Source organism: Antechinus flavipes, chromosome 4, assembly GCF_016432865.1.
Source record: "Antechinus flavipes isolate AdamAnt ecotype Samford, QLD, Australia chromosome 4, AdamAnt_v2, whole genome shotgun sequence".
NCBI lineage: Eukaryota > Metazoa > Chordata > Mammalia > Dasyuromorphia > Dasyuridae > Antechinus > Antechinus flavipes.
Window position 1 is genome coordinate 168,009,698 of NC_067401.1, and position 18,865 is coordinate 168,028,562.

At 33.0% G+C, this 18,865-nt stretch overlaps 1 protein-coding gene across 1 annotated transcript in view; it reads right to left on the reverse strand.

Moving 5' to 3' along the window:
• Window positions 1-574: 574 nt before the first annotated feature.
• The window catches only part of CCDC40 (coiled-coil domain containing 40), a 91,775-nt gene continuing 73,484 nt past the window's right edge, over window positions 575-18,865 (reverse strand). The window contains exons 19-20 of the mRNA XM_051995431.1: window positions 7,087-7,245; window positions 575-1,664 (exon numbers count right to left, since the gene is read on the reverse strand). Of these exons, the coding sequence (XP_051851391.1) occupies window positions 1,416-1,664; window positions 7,087-7,245 (408 nt within the window). The 3' untranslated portion in view covers window positions 575-1,415. The remainder of the gene's footprint in view (window positions 1,665-7,086; window positions 7,246-18,865) is intronic.

Here is an 18,865-nt window from a genome sequence, read left to right on the forward strand (position 1 = left end):
CATTTCTTGTCTCTTAAAAACCAAGGTTTCTTTTAAGGTACAACTCCAAACCTGCCTTTTATATAAAGCCCCTTTTGATCACTAAGCTACTATTTCTTACTCCTTCTCCACCTCTATTATCTTGTATTTACTTTGTATCAGTATATTGTATATACACATGGAATAAATAGTGTTTATCTGCAAATGTACATGTTCACTGATAGAACTATTTCATTTCTTTGAAATAATTTTATGCTGGATGGTACAGCTGATAAAAGAATGCTGGGCCTGAAGTCAAGACCACCTGAGTTCAAATCTAAATTCAGATGTTTACTAGCTGTGTGATCTTGGGCAAGTCACTTAACCTCTATTTGTCTCAGTTTTCTAAAACTGTAAAATGTGGATAATAGTACCTCTCGCCTAAGGTTGCTATGAAATCAAATGAAATATTTTGTAAAGTGCTTAGCACTATGTCTGACACATAGTAGGTGCTATGTAAATGCTATAATTATTTTTATTCTAGCAGAGTGCCTGATATATAGTAGGTATTTTAAAATGCTTACTGCTTCTGAAAATGACAAAATCAAAAGACAAATTTTACATTAATTTTTTATTTTGCTACTGAAATAAGTTTTAAATTTTAAGTTATCTTACAACACTTTCTTTGTTCTATACAGGGTTCAGAGTAGTGGACAATTAGAAATTGAGAGAAGGGGAGTAAAGCATCATAGTTTTTGATGTAGGGGAAATAAATGAATAGGTGAAATGCAACAAATATTTCTAATATTAAAAACTATAATGTTCAGTTCTCATCTGTATTAAAGTCACTATAAGCTTAATTATAATTTAATGTTCAAGTTTAATGTAACTAAGGACCTCTTTTATTTCATATAGATTTAGTGCCTGTGAGAACTCCATCTGTGGGAAAAAAGGATTTCTCAGATTTTTGTTATGTGAGCCTCCAAAGAATAAAAATTACTGTCTTGTTCTCAAAAACATGCTGGTACTTTAAAGTTTCTTTAAAGACCAAAGATAGTTTCTTTAAAGGATCTTTGCTCTCAAGACATATTACTTCTTTCTCCCTTGTGCTGTAAACTTCTAAAATTTGTGATGACAAAAGGATAAACATTTCCTTGAGACCATTTTGATTCCAAATAAATGAAACTATGATTTCCTTTATTTTAATCTGTATAACTTGGAAATTTTAGGTTGTATTCAGGAGATATATATTTGGAATCAAAGGAGTAAAGATTTCATAGATTATTTGACTAAGGCTTTTTTAGGGGTATTTTAAAATCTTTCTTAAAATACCCTTACCATGCAAGTACATTCTTTGTTTAGAGAAAAAAATAGTTAAAATGTGGTTCTGCTTAGTTAAAATTGACACATTTCCATTCTGACAAACTTGCTTCAGGAGAGTTAGTCCTCTCTGTTTTCTAAGAAGGCAGACTTAAATCTGGCTTGGCTGATATTGCCTGGTCGAGCTTTTGAAGTGCTGCTTGGAAATGGGGATATTCATTTTTAACATGGTCGAGAATGCTGCATATGAGGTTCATTCGGGTTTCCTGTTTCTTTCTTTCATTCTGCAGAGATTGTATAGATCGGAACAAACATACATGCTTTCCTTCCTTTGTAGCCTGGAGATACTTAGCACGTTTCTGAAGCATTACAAGTTCTGTAAAATTCTTAGAAAGGAAAAGAGCAATATTAGACTGCAAGTAAAATATAATACAACCTCAATAATTATAAGCAATAACCACTGAAAAATGGAATCTTTAGATAAAGGTATATGTTGAAATATTCCCACAGATTAAGAAGTCAAGTAGATCTTGTCCAATTGTCTTAACTACAATGAAAGAAGAGGAATATAGCACAAATTCAAACCTGATTCATTGGAATCCAATACATGGGGTGAAGAAAGTGGCAGAAGAAAGGAGGCAAAAGTCAAACCCATCAAGACAACCATAAAAATTTTTTTCTGTAAATATTAGAAAAAATTAAAATGGCATTTTGAATTTGTTTTCCATTGTCATTTCAACTTCCTTTTACTATTACTATGTTGATTCTCATTGTTTTCTGGTGGTGATGCTGAACTCTTAAAGGCTATGCCAGAAGAATATGAGCTGTGGAAATACTTTCAATATGGCCTAATGACAGTAAAATATGTCTGTGATTCAAGGACCAATTAGCCTGTTATCCCAAGAATCACCAGTGTTTTAATCTGTATCAGTGAGAGGGAATTCATAACAACAAAATTACCTGAAGTCTTCACCCTTCATAAATCTATTAACATTTGAAGGAATAAGGAAGGAGAAAGGAGAATAAGTTAACAGCTGGTTTCTACACAATGGTGACTGCCATTTTTCTTATATAAAAATAAATAGCCATTGACCAATCATTGGAAAAAATGTATTTAAAAAATTTTTTAAAAAATAGCATGGGTCAATTTGCAGTAATTTAGTAATTGTCTCTTGGCCCTTCTCTTTATAACCATGTATTTTTTCTTGAAAGCTGACCAAAGTTAGAGGTACCTTTGAGATCATAGGATAAAATGAAACCAGCTGGTCCTGATCATAGCAGAACTATTTATTTACCATAGATTCACCAACAGTAGGGTCAAACTAAGTTGAAGCTTCACCAACCACAGGGAGTTGGAATGATCAAATGAAACAGTTAAAGACAGAGAGATATTGCCGCTCCTCCAAGAGGACAAACTACAATTTGCTGACTGGAAATATTTGTTGTATTCATTCCAGAAGAGAAACTCTGTTTTTGAAACACACAACTTAAAAGGAAGATCAAAGTTAAAGCAAGGAGAAGGTTAAGGTGAGAGAGGAAAGTTTTCAGCAAGGAACAAAAATAAGGCAATTAAAATTTCATTCTTAGTTTTGAGAGACTTAAACTATGACTTCCAGGATTCATTTCATAGTCTTTGGTTTCTGGTGTCTATAAGGTTTTCTTATGCTACATATGAGGATGTCTTCTCCTGAAAATTTAATAACTTTTAAGTATCATCCTCTGAGAATAAAAACAGCATTGATATTTGAAAACACAGATACAAATATATTAATAATTAAGGTATTTTACCCTTTTGTTTGGATCTTTGTATATTCAAAAATAATCCCAAGGGGAAAAGCTGTAAGCACTGCCATTAGAAGGCCTCTGATATTTAGTTGTGAGAACAACAACCTCCTGATATTGGCTATATTGCTGTCCTTCCTGAGGCTGTGTGAAGTCACCTGCTGCAATTCCCTCCAGAGTCAACTGGCACCAGTGCTAAGCTATAAATCAGGATAACTGTAGATGGCCCTGGAGGCAATGGGAGACTTTGGCCTTCTTTAAGCTAAAGAGGCAGAACTCTCAAGAAGATTCATGCTCATATTAATTGACTATATCCCAATATTGGTATAATTCTAATTGCTTCTCACTTTCTTTTGCTTTTAATCTATAAACCCAGCTGAAGACATCTATCCCTCCATCTCTAATTATGTAATTCAAAGATTAAGTATTCATTTTGGTCTAATGGTCTCCTTGCTCCTAGGATGATAAAGAAGTACCTGTAAAACCCATATTAGTCTTTTCCCCAATCTAAATATTTTTTTCAATCAGCATATTTTATCCTTATTTCCTCCTTCTCCTAATATATAATGAAAGGAAAACAACCACTAAAAACATGTATAGTCAAGAAAGACAAATTTCTACATTGCCATGTCCAAGAAATATCTCACAGTCTGTATTCTGAATCCTTCACCTCTCTATAAAAAGTTGTATAGCTTGTTTCATCCCTGGTCCTCTAGCATCATTTCATTATAATGATCAGAGTTCCTAATTCTTTCAAAGTGGTTTGCCTTTATTATATTATTGTCATTATTCTCTTGGTAATTTTTTTTTGTTCTATTTACTTTACTCTGGATCAGTTTAAGTTTTCTCAGGTTTTTCTAGAACCATCTCCTTTACGTTTTCTTGCAATAGTATTCCATCTCATTCATGTACCATAAATTGTTCAGCCATTCTCCAACTGATAGGTACCCCCTCACGATGCTCATTCTTTGCCACTTCAAAAAAAGCTAGAAATATTTTTGTACCTCCTTAAGAGTTTGTTCTGCTTAGGCCTAATTCTATCTTTTGTCTTCCTTTTAATTCCCTCTACTTTCTTCTCCTCTTTCCTTCCTATTTCCTTGTTGAGTAAAAGTATTTCTACATCCAACTGTGTGAGTATTTGTTCATTCTTTTAATTGGATGAGTGAGTTTCAAGTGTCAGTTGTTCCTCTCACCTGTTTCCATTTGTTTGTATTAGGTCTACTTGTAAATTATCTATTTTATCCCTTTATGATGCTCTCTGTTTTTTCTTGACTATAAACTCTTCTCTATAGGTCTGACAATTTTTTCTGTGATCCCCAATTTTTTTCTAGCTCCAGAAATGATTTTTTTGTAATTTGATTGATATGGCATTGAAAAAGTAGATTAATTTAGGCAGTACTGTCATTTTTATTATATTGGCTTGGCCTACCCATATGAAGTTCATATTTCTCCAATTGTTTAAATCTATCTTTGTATGAAAAGTATTTCATAATTGTGTTTATATAATTTCCATGTATGTGTTGGCAAGTATACTCCCAAGTATTTTATACTTCAGCTATTTTTTTCTATCTCTTCCTTTTTTGTTTTATTGATAATATATAGAAATGCTGATGAATTGTGTTTTTTTAATATTCTGCAATTTACTAGAGTTGCTAATTGTTTTGACTAGAAGTTTAGTTGATTCCATAGGTTCTCTAAGTATATCATCATATCATTTGCAAAAAATGAGTTTTGTTTCCTTGCTATATGTCCTTAATATTTTTATTCTCTTATTGCTATGGAAAACAATTCTAATATAATACTAAATAATAATGGACATCTTTGCTTCATCTTTAATCTTATTGGAAAGGCTTCTAGTTTATCCCCAATACAGATATTTGTTTTTGGTTTTAGAAGACATACTACTTAAAATAAGCTCCGTTTATTCCTTTAGTGATTTGAATAATAATGGTATTGAGTTTTGTCAAAAGCTTTTCCTGCATATACTGATATAATCATATGATTCTTGTTGCTATTGGTTTTTGATATGGTCAGTTATATTTATAATTTTCCTAATATTGAACTAACCTTGCATTCCTGGTATAAATCCCACTTAGTCATAATATATGATCTTTCTGAGATATTGCTGTAATTTCCTTGCTAGTATTTTATTTACTATTTTTGTATCAACATTAGGAAAATCAGTCTATATGTTTTTGTTCTTCCCGGTTTAGGTATCATCACCATATTTGTGTCATAAAAGAATTTGATAGAACTCCTTTGCCTATTTTTAAAAACAATTTATAAATTAAATGTTCTTTAAATGTTTGACAAAATTCAATTGCAAATACATCTTGCATTTTTTTTCCCCTTAGGTAGCTCATTTATGGATTGTTTAATTTCTTTTTCTAGATAGAGTTATTTAAATATTCTTCTCCCTCCTTGTTAACCTGGACAATTTAAATATTTATAGATATCCTATTTAATTTAGATAATTTTATTAGCATAAAATTGGGCAAACTAGATCCTAATAATTGTTTTAACTTCATCTTTATTGTGTATTCACGCTTTTAATTTTTGATACTAGTAATTTGTTTTTCTTCTTTCATTTTAAAAATTAAATTAGCCTATGGTTGATTCATTTTATCATTTGTGTCACAAAATCATCACTTAGTTTTTTAAGTTCAATTCATTTTTTAACTTTCATTTTTGTTAATCTCTCCTTTGATTTTTGAGAATTTCTATTTGGGCATTTAATTAGGTATTTTTCATTTGTTGTTTTTCTAGGGTTTTTTTTCAGTTGCCTGCCCAATTTATTGAACTGTTCTTTATTTTTTTTCTTTTTTTTTTTGACAAAAACATTTAGAAATATGATATAAAATTTTCCTTAATTCCTCTTTTTTTTTTACATGCCACAAATTTTGGTATATTGTTTCACTGTTGTCATTGTCTTTAATGAAACTATTGATGGTTTCTATTATTTATTATTTGATCCATTTATTCTTTAGGATTGGATAATTTAGTTTCCAATTAATTTTTAATCTATATTTCAAAAACTATTTATTAAATGTAATTTTTATTTCATTATGGTTCAGAAAGGACGCATTTAATATTTTTGCTTTTCTACATTTATATGAGTTTTTATGTCCTAATTCTATCTTTTTTTTTTAAAGATGTCACACAAAGCTTAAAAATAGGTATTTATTTTATATTCCCATTCAATATTATCTATAGGTCTATAGTATCTAAGGTTCCTAAAAATTAGAAAAGAAGCAAGTAGCAATAGTGTGGCTCAGATACCAGGAATAGAGCAGAGTTTCAGTTCCAGCTTCTAGTCCTATTATATTTATGGGAAAATTCCATGTTTTTGAAGGAAATGCTTTGTATTGCTGCTGTAATATGTCACTTAGTAAATGTCTTTGTCTTGAGTAAATTGCATCTTCTGGCCAATTGAAATAAAAGGCAGATGTATTGATAGGGACTCTGATGTATGGTTTTAGGAGATGGCTCTAAAGAGTATCATGCCCCAGAAGACCCAACTGGCAAATGAAAGTTGGTAGAGAGAGTTCAGAGCGGGTACCACATATACAAAAGGGAAAGCTGAAGCATCCCTTGACATCTTTCTGAGGCCACAGTCAGCTTATTTGGAAATGCAAATCTTGTTGTGGACTCCTCCCACCTTTTTCCTTTCCTAACTCACTGGGCACTGAATTATCACATAATTATTCAGTTGGAGAAGACTTTGCTGCCAAATATAGTAATTTGAATGAGTGGGAGAAACAATCTCTTCTCATTTTAAAATTCTTTTAAGTCATCCAGAATGTCCTTACTCTAATTGCCATGGTCAAGGGACCTAATTTATCTAGTAAGATATTATCAAACAAAAGCTCATTAGCAATACTGTATCTGGTAGCATTAATAGCCTAAAATACAGAACTTGTGCTTTTACTTTAGTAGTTCTAATTTATGGAACTATACCAGTTCTATAAAACAATATAGAATTTTAGAGCCTGCTATCCATTTGATTGAACAAAAGAATATATTTACCTGTCTCTTAAGGTCTATGAGGTTACTGATAGTGGCGTCAAGTTGGTCAACCTCTTTCTGTAGGTGGGTAAGCTTTTTCTGCTTTTCTGCAAGAGAATCATTTAGGCATTTTTGATTTTCTTCCATCTCAGAGATGCTTTGGTTGCAGTCTTCAGTAAACTATGAAAAAAAACGGATTCCAAGATTAAAACTATAGATAAAGATATTCTTTTGGTTCCTGCCAATTATAAAAAGCCACAATAATTGATCAACAAATCAATTATCTATACTAAATATTAAGTATACAATATGTACCTGACCTAGTGTACCTAGGTCAAGTGACCTTGATGGGAATATAAAATTCTAGGCATTGAAGATATACAAGATGTATATCTTATCTGCCTTATCTCCCAGGGAGACAAGATTTAAAAATGAAACAGTGAGGAAACAAGAATAATGTTATTCTATAACATTCCAATGTTATAGAATGCAATACCTCAAAGGAAAGCGAGTTCCATGTAGGCTTGAATAAGCTGGAGAAAACTTCTTGAGAACTTGGGATATACCATAAGAGAGGTTATCAAATACATTTGTGATAACTGTACTGAGTCACAACATTCCCTGAGTGTGGCTAAACCAGCTTATAATGTGCTTGGGAAATAAAAAGGAACAGAGATATATTAATAATTAGTTTTCTAAGTCAATCTACAGCTTAAGGAGAAATCTTATGTGCAGTTTAAAAACCCCATTTCTATTTCAGTTTAATATCACTACTTTGAGATAGGTAAGAATTTAGTAGATGAAGGAAGACAGATTTGTGCAGGAAGCAGTATAATGCAATAAGAAAACATGCTGTGGCGACCCAAATCCTATCTATATGACATTGAGCAAATCACCTACTCTTTTATTCTAAGTCTGTTTCTTAATCTGTAAAATGGGAATAATACAAAAACCTGCTGTATTTCTCAGAATTGTGGTGAGGGTCAAATGAGATAATAGATGTAAAGAAAGCACTTTCCAAAGCTTAAAGCTCCATAAAAATGCCAGTTATCTTGGTAAAAACATGATGGCAGAAAATGCATATGGCACACATAAAAGAGAATATAGCAAGAAAACTGGACTGACCTGAAAACAGCAACATTGTAGAGAAATTAGAAACAGAATTGGATGGACAGTAGAATTGGATCAGATATGGAAAACTTCGAAAACTAAAAGGAGTTTGGGCTTGACTTGGGGAATTACTGCATGTTCTTCATTCAATTAATTCAACATGTATTCAAAGGAACAAGTGCTGAGGAGGTATGTAGCAGATCGAGCATTGGATTTGGAGTTGCTCTGAGCTTAAATCCTATCTCTGACACTAGTTATATGATTTTTGGGCAAGTTACTTAAATATATCCTATATCCAATTTCTTAATTTTAAAATAGGTCTAATATAATCTTTAGAGCTTACCTTTTCAAATTGTTGTGAGGATCAAATGATATGAAATACTTTGCAAACCTTAAGATATTCTATAAATGTCAATTGTTATTATTATGACATCATCCCTACCCTTATGTAATCTGATGAGAATGGTGAGAAATGCAATCCTCAGGAATATGATGATGATGGGAAATACAAAATTAGCAATTATAGTGGAGTGAAAAGTATTGAAAGGTGTAACATATAAGAAAACTGTTAAGTTAAAAAGAGATCAGGCTATAAAGGACTTTAAAAGCCAATAAAGAGAGTTTTATGTGGAAGTGGAGGTGAAATGAAAAAGCATTTCAAGTATAAATTAAACCAGTGAAAAAGCATAGAGAAGAAAAATCCTGTGTGAGGAACAAATAGGCTAGTAAATTGAAGGTAAAAGAAAGGGGAATAAGCATTTTTTAAGTGTCCACTAGGTGCCAGGCATGTGCTAAGCAGTTTACAAATATTATCCCATTTGATTTTCACAACAACCCTGGGAGCTTATATACGATTATTATTCTTATTTTATAAAGGGCAGCAAAGTAGCTCTGTGGATACAGTGCTTGGCCTGGGGTCAGGAAGTCTCATCTTTCTGAGTTTAAATCTGGCCTCAGATACTTAGTAATTTGTGTGCCCCTGGACAAGAAACTTAACCTTGTTTGCCTCAGTTTTCTCATCTCTAAAATGAACTAGAGAAAGAAATATAAAACCTCTCCAGTATCTTTACCAAGAAAACCCCAAAAGGGGGGGGGGGGACATAGGGTTGAATATGACTAAAACAACTGAACAACAACAAAGGTGAGGAAATGAGGCTATAACTTGCCCAAGATCACAGTTAACAAATGTCTGAGGTCAGATATGAACTATTTGTTCTTACTCCTCAGTGCACTATCCACTGAACCCCTCTCTCTGCTTAAAGGAGAATAAGAAAGGTAGAAGGGGATTTGGTTGTGAAGGACTTTTTTATTTGCTCCTGGAGGCAAGAGAAAGCCCCTGGAGTTTATTGAGTGGAAGGTAGAAGAGGTGGTGGTGCCATGAAACCTTTCTTTTTAGGAAAATCACTTAGTGGCTGAAGGGAAAATGGGTTAACGTGGAAAAAGAGTTGGGGCTGGCACTAAAATTAAAGAGCTAATACATCCTGGAGTATTAAGTAAGCACAATCTTAATGAAGCAGATTGTGGTCCCTTTAAGAAACTAGTCCTTTCATATTGATTTATTCCTTTCTGATTCCCAACCCTTCCTAGTTATTATCATTATCATTTCAAGATTATTCAATTCAAGAAGCTAGGGCCTTTAATTCACAAATCCTGGTCAAAAGCACCCCTTTGAATTCCAATAGGAGATCCAAGCTTGTTCCAGACCCGCCCGGATCTGAGCCAACTTGCAACTCCACCCATGGGCCCCTTTAGCTAAATCTCTCATTATAAAAGTGCCAAGCTGGAGTCCTCTCTTTGCAGAAGGTCTAAACATGCCAGCACCATGCCTGGCACCAAGGACTTCTGTCCATTGGAATACTGTTCCCGGTGCCCTCTTCTCTTTACTTAACACCTTTTACTAACTAGACTTTAACCTTACTTCCAAACCCCCTAATAAACCTCCTTTATCAATCTAGTTTTTCGGGTCTGTAAATTCCTTTATGTGGGACTCTTGCACTGCCACTAGATCTCATTTTACTCTTCACTCTTGTGCAGAATCCAAAGGGGTTGCAGGAGAGCTCTGTTTGGCTAACTGTACCCCGAACCTGACACTAGACCTCATTTTCATTTGGGTACCCCAAATCTAAACCTCATCATTAAGGTCTTAAAGTTATAGATAATTGAAATTAATGCATAAGTTTTAGCTAAAATTTATTAAACTTTAAATGCTACTAGTTTCTTATCAAAACAAAAGAGCCTCTGTGCAAATAATGGAACACATCAATCAGCAAATGATCCTTTTTTTTTTAAAAGAATAGACAAAATCAGTACTCAAAAAATTGCACTATCTTTCTCTTATCATAGAAGTCCCTGAAACTTTACTGTTATACTCTAACATCACAATTAGCATTTTTTACTTGTTTTTTCTTTCTGTTTGAGAAACATTCTGTTCTTGATTTGTAACATTAATATCAACTCTCTAGGGTGAGATAATTTCTAGAACTTTCCTGCTCAGAAGGCTATAAAACTGTGCATACACTTTGACCCAGCAGTACCACAACTAAGTCTGAATCCCCAAGAAATCAAAGAAAAAGGAAAAGGTTCTATAGATACAAAACCATTTATAGCAACTCTTTTTATGGTGACAAATAATTGGAAATTGAGGGGATGCTCACCAATTTTGGGGAATGGCTGAACAAATTGTGGTATATGATTGTGAAGGAGTACTATTGTGCTAAAAGAAATGATGAGGGGGGTTTATAGAAAAACATGATGAGATCTATTTGAAATGATGCAAAGTGAAGAGAAAAGAAAAGATTATTGTGCACTGATAATCAACTGTGAAAGGCACGGCTACTCTGATCAAGACAATAATCCAAAACAATTCCAAAAGACTCATGACGAAAAAAATGCTACCATCTTCTGAAAGAGAATGATAAACTCTAATAAGTGCAAATTTTCTTACTTTATTTTTCTTTCTTCTTTTTGAAATATGTCTATTATGATTGGATTACTTGCTGTCTAGAAAAGAAGGTAGGGAAAAGGGAGCGACCCAAAAAATTGGAACACAAGTTTTTGCAAAGGTGATGCTGAAAATTATCTATGCATATATTTCAAAAATAAAAAGCTTTATAAAAAGAAATGTCTAATATGGAAATATGTTTTGCATGATTTCACAAGTATTATTGATATCATATTGCCGATCAGCAATTCTAGATAGACAGTATTCTATCAAATAAAAAACATTCAACAAATGGAAAACAGAAATAAATTTGTAGCATGAAATCATTTGAGTATGCATACCAAAAATCTGTTCTTGAAGAACCAACTAGAAGGACGTTTCCCAAACCTCAGAGACTCATAAATTCCAAAATGAGGGGGATAAAAATATGAGATAGTCATTGTGAATCTTTGAAAGTAAACTAACCAAAAGAATAAGCTCTACATTTGAGAAGCCCTTGGGAAAATTGAGATTTTTAATATTAATATTTGTAATAAATTCAGATTTGATTTGGTAGAAATTTGTTCTGAAATCAAATTATAATGTGGTTTCATTTATAGTGAGATGTGGTCTACTATTAGGATAATTGTGGTAAATGCACTTGACATTTGGCATTAAAGCAATATTCTTGGAAACAGTATGCATTAGGAAAATCTGAGTTCAAATCTGATCTCAAAAATTTATTAGCTGTGGGATTTTTTCCTTGTTTGCCTCAGTTTCCTCATCTAGAAAATAATATCACCTCCATCCTAAGGTTGTTGCAAGAATTCAGCAAAATAAATTGTAAAGTGTTTAGTTAGATATATACATAGCACATAGTAATCACTTTGAAAATGTCAGCTTTTATTATATTAAGTGAAATCACTCTATATTGTTTTTTAAAATATAATTGCTATATAGAAAGTAAAAAAGATGGGGATTTTCTATATTAGAGATTCAAAATACATTCAAATGAACTGATATGATTTGACTGACACAAAACTTGGGATTATGTTTTATTTTATTTTATTTTTTATTTTTTAAAAAGTATTTTATTTTTCCCCAATTGCATGTCAAGGCAATTTATTTCATTCATTTTACAAGATTCCATTTACTAATGAATATTGATACAAAAAAATTGAACAAAATACTAGCAAGGATATTGCAGTGATATTGGGATTATGTTTTAAAAATCTATAATAATGTTTAATGTTATTGTTAGGCTTCTAATTTTACTGGTATTGTAAATTTTGGGGAACCATTATGTAAGAAATGCATTTAATTTGAAAAATGATACCCAGAGAGTATTATGAGCTGTTAAAAATAATCACAATGTTGGAAAATTATTAAGTATTTAATTGGGTATATTTTGCTTTACAAGGGATACTAACTTATTTGTTTTTTTTTTTTTTGGGGGGGGGAGTAGCAAAGACTTCTCAGTTTGTCCTTATCAAATTATGAAACTGTACCTGTTAATAAATAACATGTATTTAAGTTACAGCTTAAAGCCAACTTAGTAGCAATAGACCTTAGATTCAAAGATTTTATTTTTGCTTTAGTGGTTAATAGGCAATAAGGATATCTGTTAGTCTAGAAGCTTATAGTAGCCATCATTTTAAAGATTCTTCTTTCAGGTTGTTGATGTCATTGTCCATATAAGATAAAAGGTTCAAGTAAAAATAGAAAGAGCAGGTAATATATAAAAACTAAAATTCTCAGTGAATTATGGGTTTCTAATTTGACAGATAGTTTAGTAGATAGAATCATGGGCCTAGAGTAAGAAAGACCTGAATTCAAATCCAGCTTCAGATATTTAATAGTTGTGTGATCCCAAGGAAATAACTTAAAAACTCTGTTTGCCTTAATCCTCTAGAGAAGGAAATGGCAACCTGCTTTAGAATCTTTGCCAAGAAATCCCCACCATACAGTCATAATGAACTGGCTACAACTGAACAAGCCAACATTCACAACAACAATAACTTGATGTCCTTCTAACTCTGTTGTTAACAAGATTAGCTCTATAAGGTATGAGCCGGTTTTCTATGAATTAGTTTTTCAATAATTTATTTTCAAAATTTCCAAATTTAGGACATTGTACTACATCTTATTGAGTCTCATAGTTGGCAGATTTTAGCAGAAGTACACAGAAGGATTCTTCTCCAGAAGTGCACCAAGAACAAAGCCTTTTCCAGAATTTGCAAGAGAAGAAGGACCAGACAAACACTGGGACCCCTATGACTCAAGATGAAATGTTGTGATTAAATAGATATTGGGAGTGTATGCAAGGAGACTTGATGCTATTGAATATATATGATCATTATTGTATTACTTTGCCTTTTTTGTTTGTTTGTTTGTTTGTTTGTATAGTTTTTATATTAGTCTGGAAGAGGGCAATTGCCCCAATCCCTTTTTTGAGGGATTTTTATAGAAACCTGTTTATAGAAACCTTACCTCGGGATCTAAACAAAGCAGTTCTTAGGGAAAGTTTTATATCTCTAGATGTTTACTTGCACAAAACAGATAAAGAAAAAATAAATGAATTGGGCATGCAAAAAAAAGAACAAATTAAGAAGCCCCAATTAAATACCAAATTTGAAATTCTGAAAATAAAAGGGGAGATTAATAAAATTGAAAATAAGAAAACTATTCAACTAATAAACAAAACTAAGAGTTGGTTTTATGGAAAAAACCCAAAATAGATAAATCTTTAGTTAATTTGATTAGAAAAAGCAAAGAATTAAATCAAATTGCTAGTGTCAAAAATGAAAAGGGTGAACTTTCCACCAATGAAAAGGAAATTAGAGCATTAATTAGGAGTTATTTTGCCCAACTGTATGCCAATAAATCTGATAATCTAAGTGAAATGGATGAATATTTACAAAAATATAGATTGCCCAGATTAATAGAGGAGAAAACAAATTACTTAAATAATCCCATTTTAGAAAAGGAAATAGAACAAGTTATTAATCAACTCCCTAAGAAAAAATCTCCAGGGCCGGATGGATTTACAAGTGAATTTTACCAAACATTTAAAAAACAATTAATTCCAATACTATGCAAACTATTTGGAAAATAGAAAAAGGAGTCCTACCAAATTCCTTTTATGACACAAATATGATGTCATACTTAAACCAAACAGAGCCAAAGCAGAGAAAGAAAATTGTAAACCAATTTCCCTAATGAATATTGATGCAAAAATCTCAAATAAAATATTAGCACAGAGATTTTAGCAAGTTATCCTTAGGATAATACACCATGACCAAGTAGGATTTATACCAGGAATGCAGGACTTATTTAATATTAGGAAAACTATTAGCATAATTGGCTATATCAATAACCAAACTAAGAGAAATCATATGATTATCTCAATAGATGCAGAAAAGATAGTAGACAAAATTCAATACCCCTTCCTATTAAAAACACTAGAGAGCATAGGAATAAATGGAGTTTTCCTTAAAATGATCAGTAGCATTGAAGAGGAGACCTTGAAACTCTAAAAATCCTTAAAGAAGAAAATCTTCTTCAACTCTGCCTCAATGAGGGACCCCACCTCAGTGACAGTTTCATCCTTATTATCTAGGTGGGGTTGGCTCAGTCCTGAAATTCATTGAATTCAATTCAAATTCCAGCTCAAGCTGAAACCCAGCGATGAGCCAACTTGAGACTCTACCTATGAGTTCCCTTCAGCTAAAGCTCCCATTATTAAAGAGCCAAACGAAAACCTTCTCTTTGCAGAGGTTCCAAACATGCCAGCTATGCCATGCTTGGGATGCCAAGGGCCTCTGTCACTGGAATATTCTTTCCAGTGCCTCTCTTTATCCTCACCTATTTCCTAACCAAACTTTATACCTCATTGTCAGGATTTCTAACCTTACTTCAAATCCCCATAATAAACCCCTTTTATCAATCTAGGTTTTGGGGTCTGTAAATTCTTTTACAGAGAACCTCTGCACCGCCAGAAGGGAGTGCCCAAAACTCCCTATCCTTGCACCAAATCCCAAGAGATTGCAGGGGAGCCAAACCTCTCCATTTGGTTCCCTGAACCCCAAACTTGCCACTAGACCTTATCATTTAACTCACTGACTACCAGAAAGCCTAATCTCCTTTTGGTTCCCTAAATCTAAACCTTATCAGCATCATAGTAGTAGCATCAATAGATCATAATAGCAATTAAAACCATCAGCAAGCATCATATTTAATGAGGATAAACAAGAAGCTTTCCCAATAAGATCAGGGATGAAACAAGGTTGCCCACTATCACTATTACCATTCAATATCGTAGAGAAATGTTAGCTTTAGCAATAAGAGAAGAAAAAGAAATTAAAGAATTAGAATAGGTAATGAGAAAACAAAATTATCACTCTTTGCAAATGATATGATGTTATACTTAGAGAATCCTAGAGAATCAACTAAAAAATTATTAGAAACTATTAATAATTTTAGCAAAGTTGCAAGATAAAAAATAAATCCACAAAAATCATCAGCATTTCTATATGTTATCAAAAAAAGTCCAGCAGCAAGAGATACAAAGAGAAATTCCATTTGAAATAACTAGATAATATAAAATATTTGGGAATCTATCTGTCAAGACAAAGTCAGGAACTATATGAACACAATTATAAAACACTATCCACATAAATAAAGTCAGATCTCTATAACTGAAAGAATATCAAGTGCTCATGAGTAAGCCAAGCTAATATAATAAAAATGACAATCCTACCTAAATTTATCTACTTATTCAGTGCCATACCAATCAAACTGCCAAGAAATTGCAGAGCTAGAAAAAATAATAATGAAGTTCATCTAGAAAGACAAAAGGTCAAGAATTTCAAGGGAATTAATGAGAAAAAAAATGCAAATGATGGTGACCTAGTTATACCATACCTAAAACTATATTATAAAGCAGTGGACATCAAAACCATTTAGTACTGGCTAAGAAATAAGCAGTTGATCAGTGGAATAAGTTAGGTTCACAAGCCAAAATAATCAATGACTATAGTAATCTAGTCTTTGATAAACCCAAAGACTCCAGCTTCTAGGATAAGAACTCACTTTTTGACAAAAATTGCTGGAAAAATTGGAAAATAGTATGGCAGAAGTTAGACACTAACTAACACCTAATACCCTATACCAAGATAATGTTGAAATGGGTTCATGATTTAAACAGGGTGACACTAAAAGCAAATTAGAAGAACAAAGAATAGCCTACCTCTCAGATCTGTGGAGAAGGAAGGAATCTGTGGTCAAAGAACTAGGGTACATTATAAAATGCAAAATGGATAATTTTGATTACATTATGTTAAATAGTTTTTGTACATACAAAATCAATGCAACCAAGATTAGAAGGGGAGCAATAAACTGGGAAAACATTTTTACATTCAAAGGTTCTGATAAAGGCCTCATTTCCAAAACATATAACTGACCCAAGTTTATAAGAATACAAGCCATTCTCCAATTAATAAAAGGCCAAAGGATATGAACAATTTTCAGATGAAGAAAATACAACCATCTATAGTCTTATGAAAAAATGCTCTAAATTACTAATGATCAGAGAAATGCGAATTAAGACTACTCTGAGGTACCACTATATATCTCTCAGACTGGCTAAGATGACAGGAAAAAATAATGATAAATATTGGAGGGGATGTGGGAAAACTGGGACATTAATGCATTGTTGTGTTAAATGACCCAACCATTTTGCAGAGCAAATTGGAATTATGCTCAAAGAGCTATAAAACCGAGCATACCCTTTGATCCAGCAGGGTCTCTACTGTGTCTGTATTCCGAAGAGATCATAAAAAAGGGAAAAGGATTCACATATGCAAACCTGTATGCCCATCAGTTGAAAAATGGGTGAATAAGTTGTGATATATAAATGTAATGGAATATTATCATTCTATAACAAATGATTAGTAAGATGATTTGAGAGAAACCTGGTAAGACTTAACATGAACTGATGCTAAGTGAAATGAACAGAACCAAGAGAACATTGTACATGGCAACAGCAAGAGTATATGATGATCAATTATGCTGGACGTGGCTCTTTTCAACAATGAGGTAATTCAGGCCAGTTCCAATGGTCTTGTGATGAAGAGAGCTATCTGCACCCAGAAAGAGTACTGTGGGAACTGAGTGTGTTTCATAACATAATATTTTCACACTTTTTATTGTTGTTTGCTTGCTTTTTGTTTGCTTTCTCATTTTTCCCTATTTGATTTGATTTTTCTTGTGCAGCAATAAATATGGAAATATGTATAGAAGAATTGCACATATTTAACATATATTGAATTGCTTGTTGTCTAGGGAAGGCGGTAGGGGGAAAGGAAGAAGGAAAAATTTGGAACACAAGATTTTGTATGGGTGAATATTGACAACTATTTTTTCATGTACTTTGAAAATAAGAAGCAATTGTTTTAAAAAAAGAAAGAAAAATTATCATATAATTTAAATGTGATTAAAAGCAACATCCAGAATCTTGCCTGACCCCCAATAACTTTCTAGGAATGATGGAGATGGCTATAAAGTATCTGGAGTTCCTCCAGGTATTGAACTTACTCAAATCATTCTTGTCTTGGTTTACCATTCCTAGAATTTATGATGTGTGCACCCAACCTTGTGTTTGAGATTCTTCTGTGTTTTGACTTGTGTGATTCTAATATTTCCTCTGCTGGGCACCCTTGTCTAAATCGTGTATAACATAAAACTCTCAGGGGCTGGGCAAGAGGGAGTCATACCACTTTACTAGTTCACTTTTCTTTACTAAATAACCTAATAAATTTCTAAAATTATTTCAGATTTTGGGATCTGTTTTCAAGAACAATTCCCAGCAAATGAATTAATGAGTATGATTACTTTAATAGAATTAAACTTTAATATAATTCATGGCTATTATTACTTTTGTAACTTTTCTTTCATCTTGTCAGACTGCTTGCTAAAAAAGATTGGTAGGTAGGAGATTCAGTGAATGGAATGCTGGGTCTTGAGTCAGGAAGAGCTGATTTTTTGCCTCAGTTTCCTCATCTATAAAATGACCTGGAGAAGGAAATGGAAAACCACTCCAATATCTTTATCAAGAAAATCCCAAATAGGGTCATGAAGTCTCAGACAGAATGAAACAATGACAACAAACTTTTCTTGCATTTTGCCGGAGTGCTTTCTAAAAAAGTTGTATTACTTTGCAACTAAACCGGTAATGAAAATACTTATCCCCAAACCCCCCAAAGCCTACCAAAACACCTTTACATATCTTTGACAATTTGATGGGTGATGAAGGGGGTGTGAAACTGTGTTCCCTTTAAAATTATCACTCTGAAACTGTGTTCCCTTTTGATCTGTAAAATTAACACTCTGAAACTCTGTCCCCTTTGATTCCTCACCTCCCCCTCCACCCCTTCCACCCCCTTCCCCCCAACCCCCGACTCCAGAGAGTCTTTGAGCATATCCTCCTGACTGGCCCTTTCTAAGGCAAATCACCCCCATTGATAGCCTGATAGCCAGATCCCCATTCAAATTCTTTTGGGAGACCTAGGCTGGATATTGATAAGCATCTAGGCCTGGAGACTTTGGCTTTTTCAACCTGAAACCTGAGCCTCAAGATTCCTTTTTAAAGGGCAATTTCTAAACTCATTCTTTGCAGAATGTCCAAAGTAGGCCCTGCCTGCTGTGGAGACATTCTCTTCTCAGTGCTAACCCCATTTCTTTAACAGTACTTGCCTCTGAGGAAGTCAGACT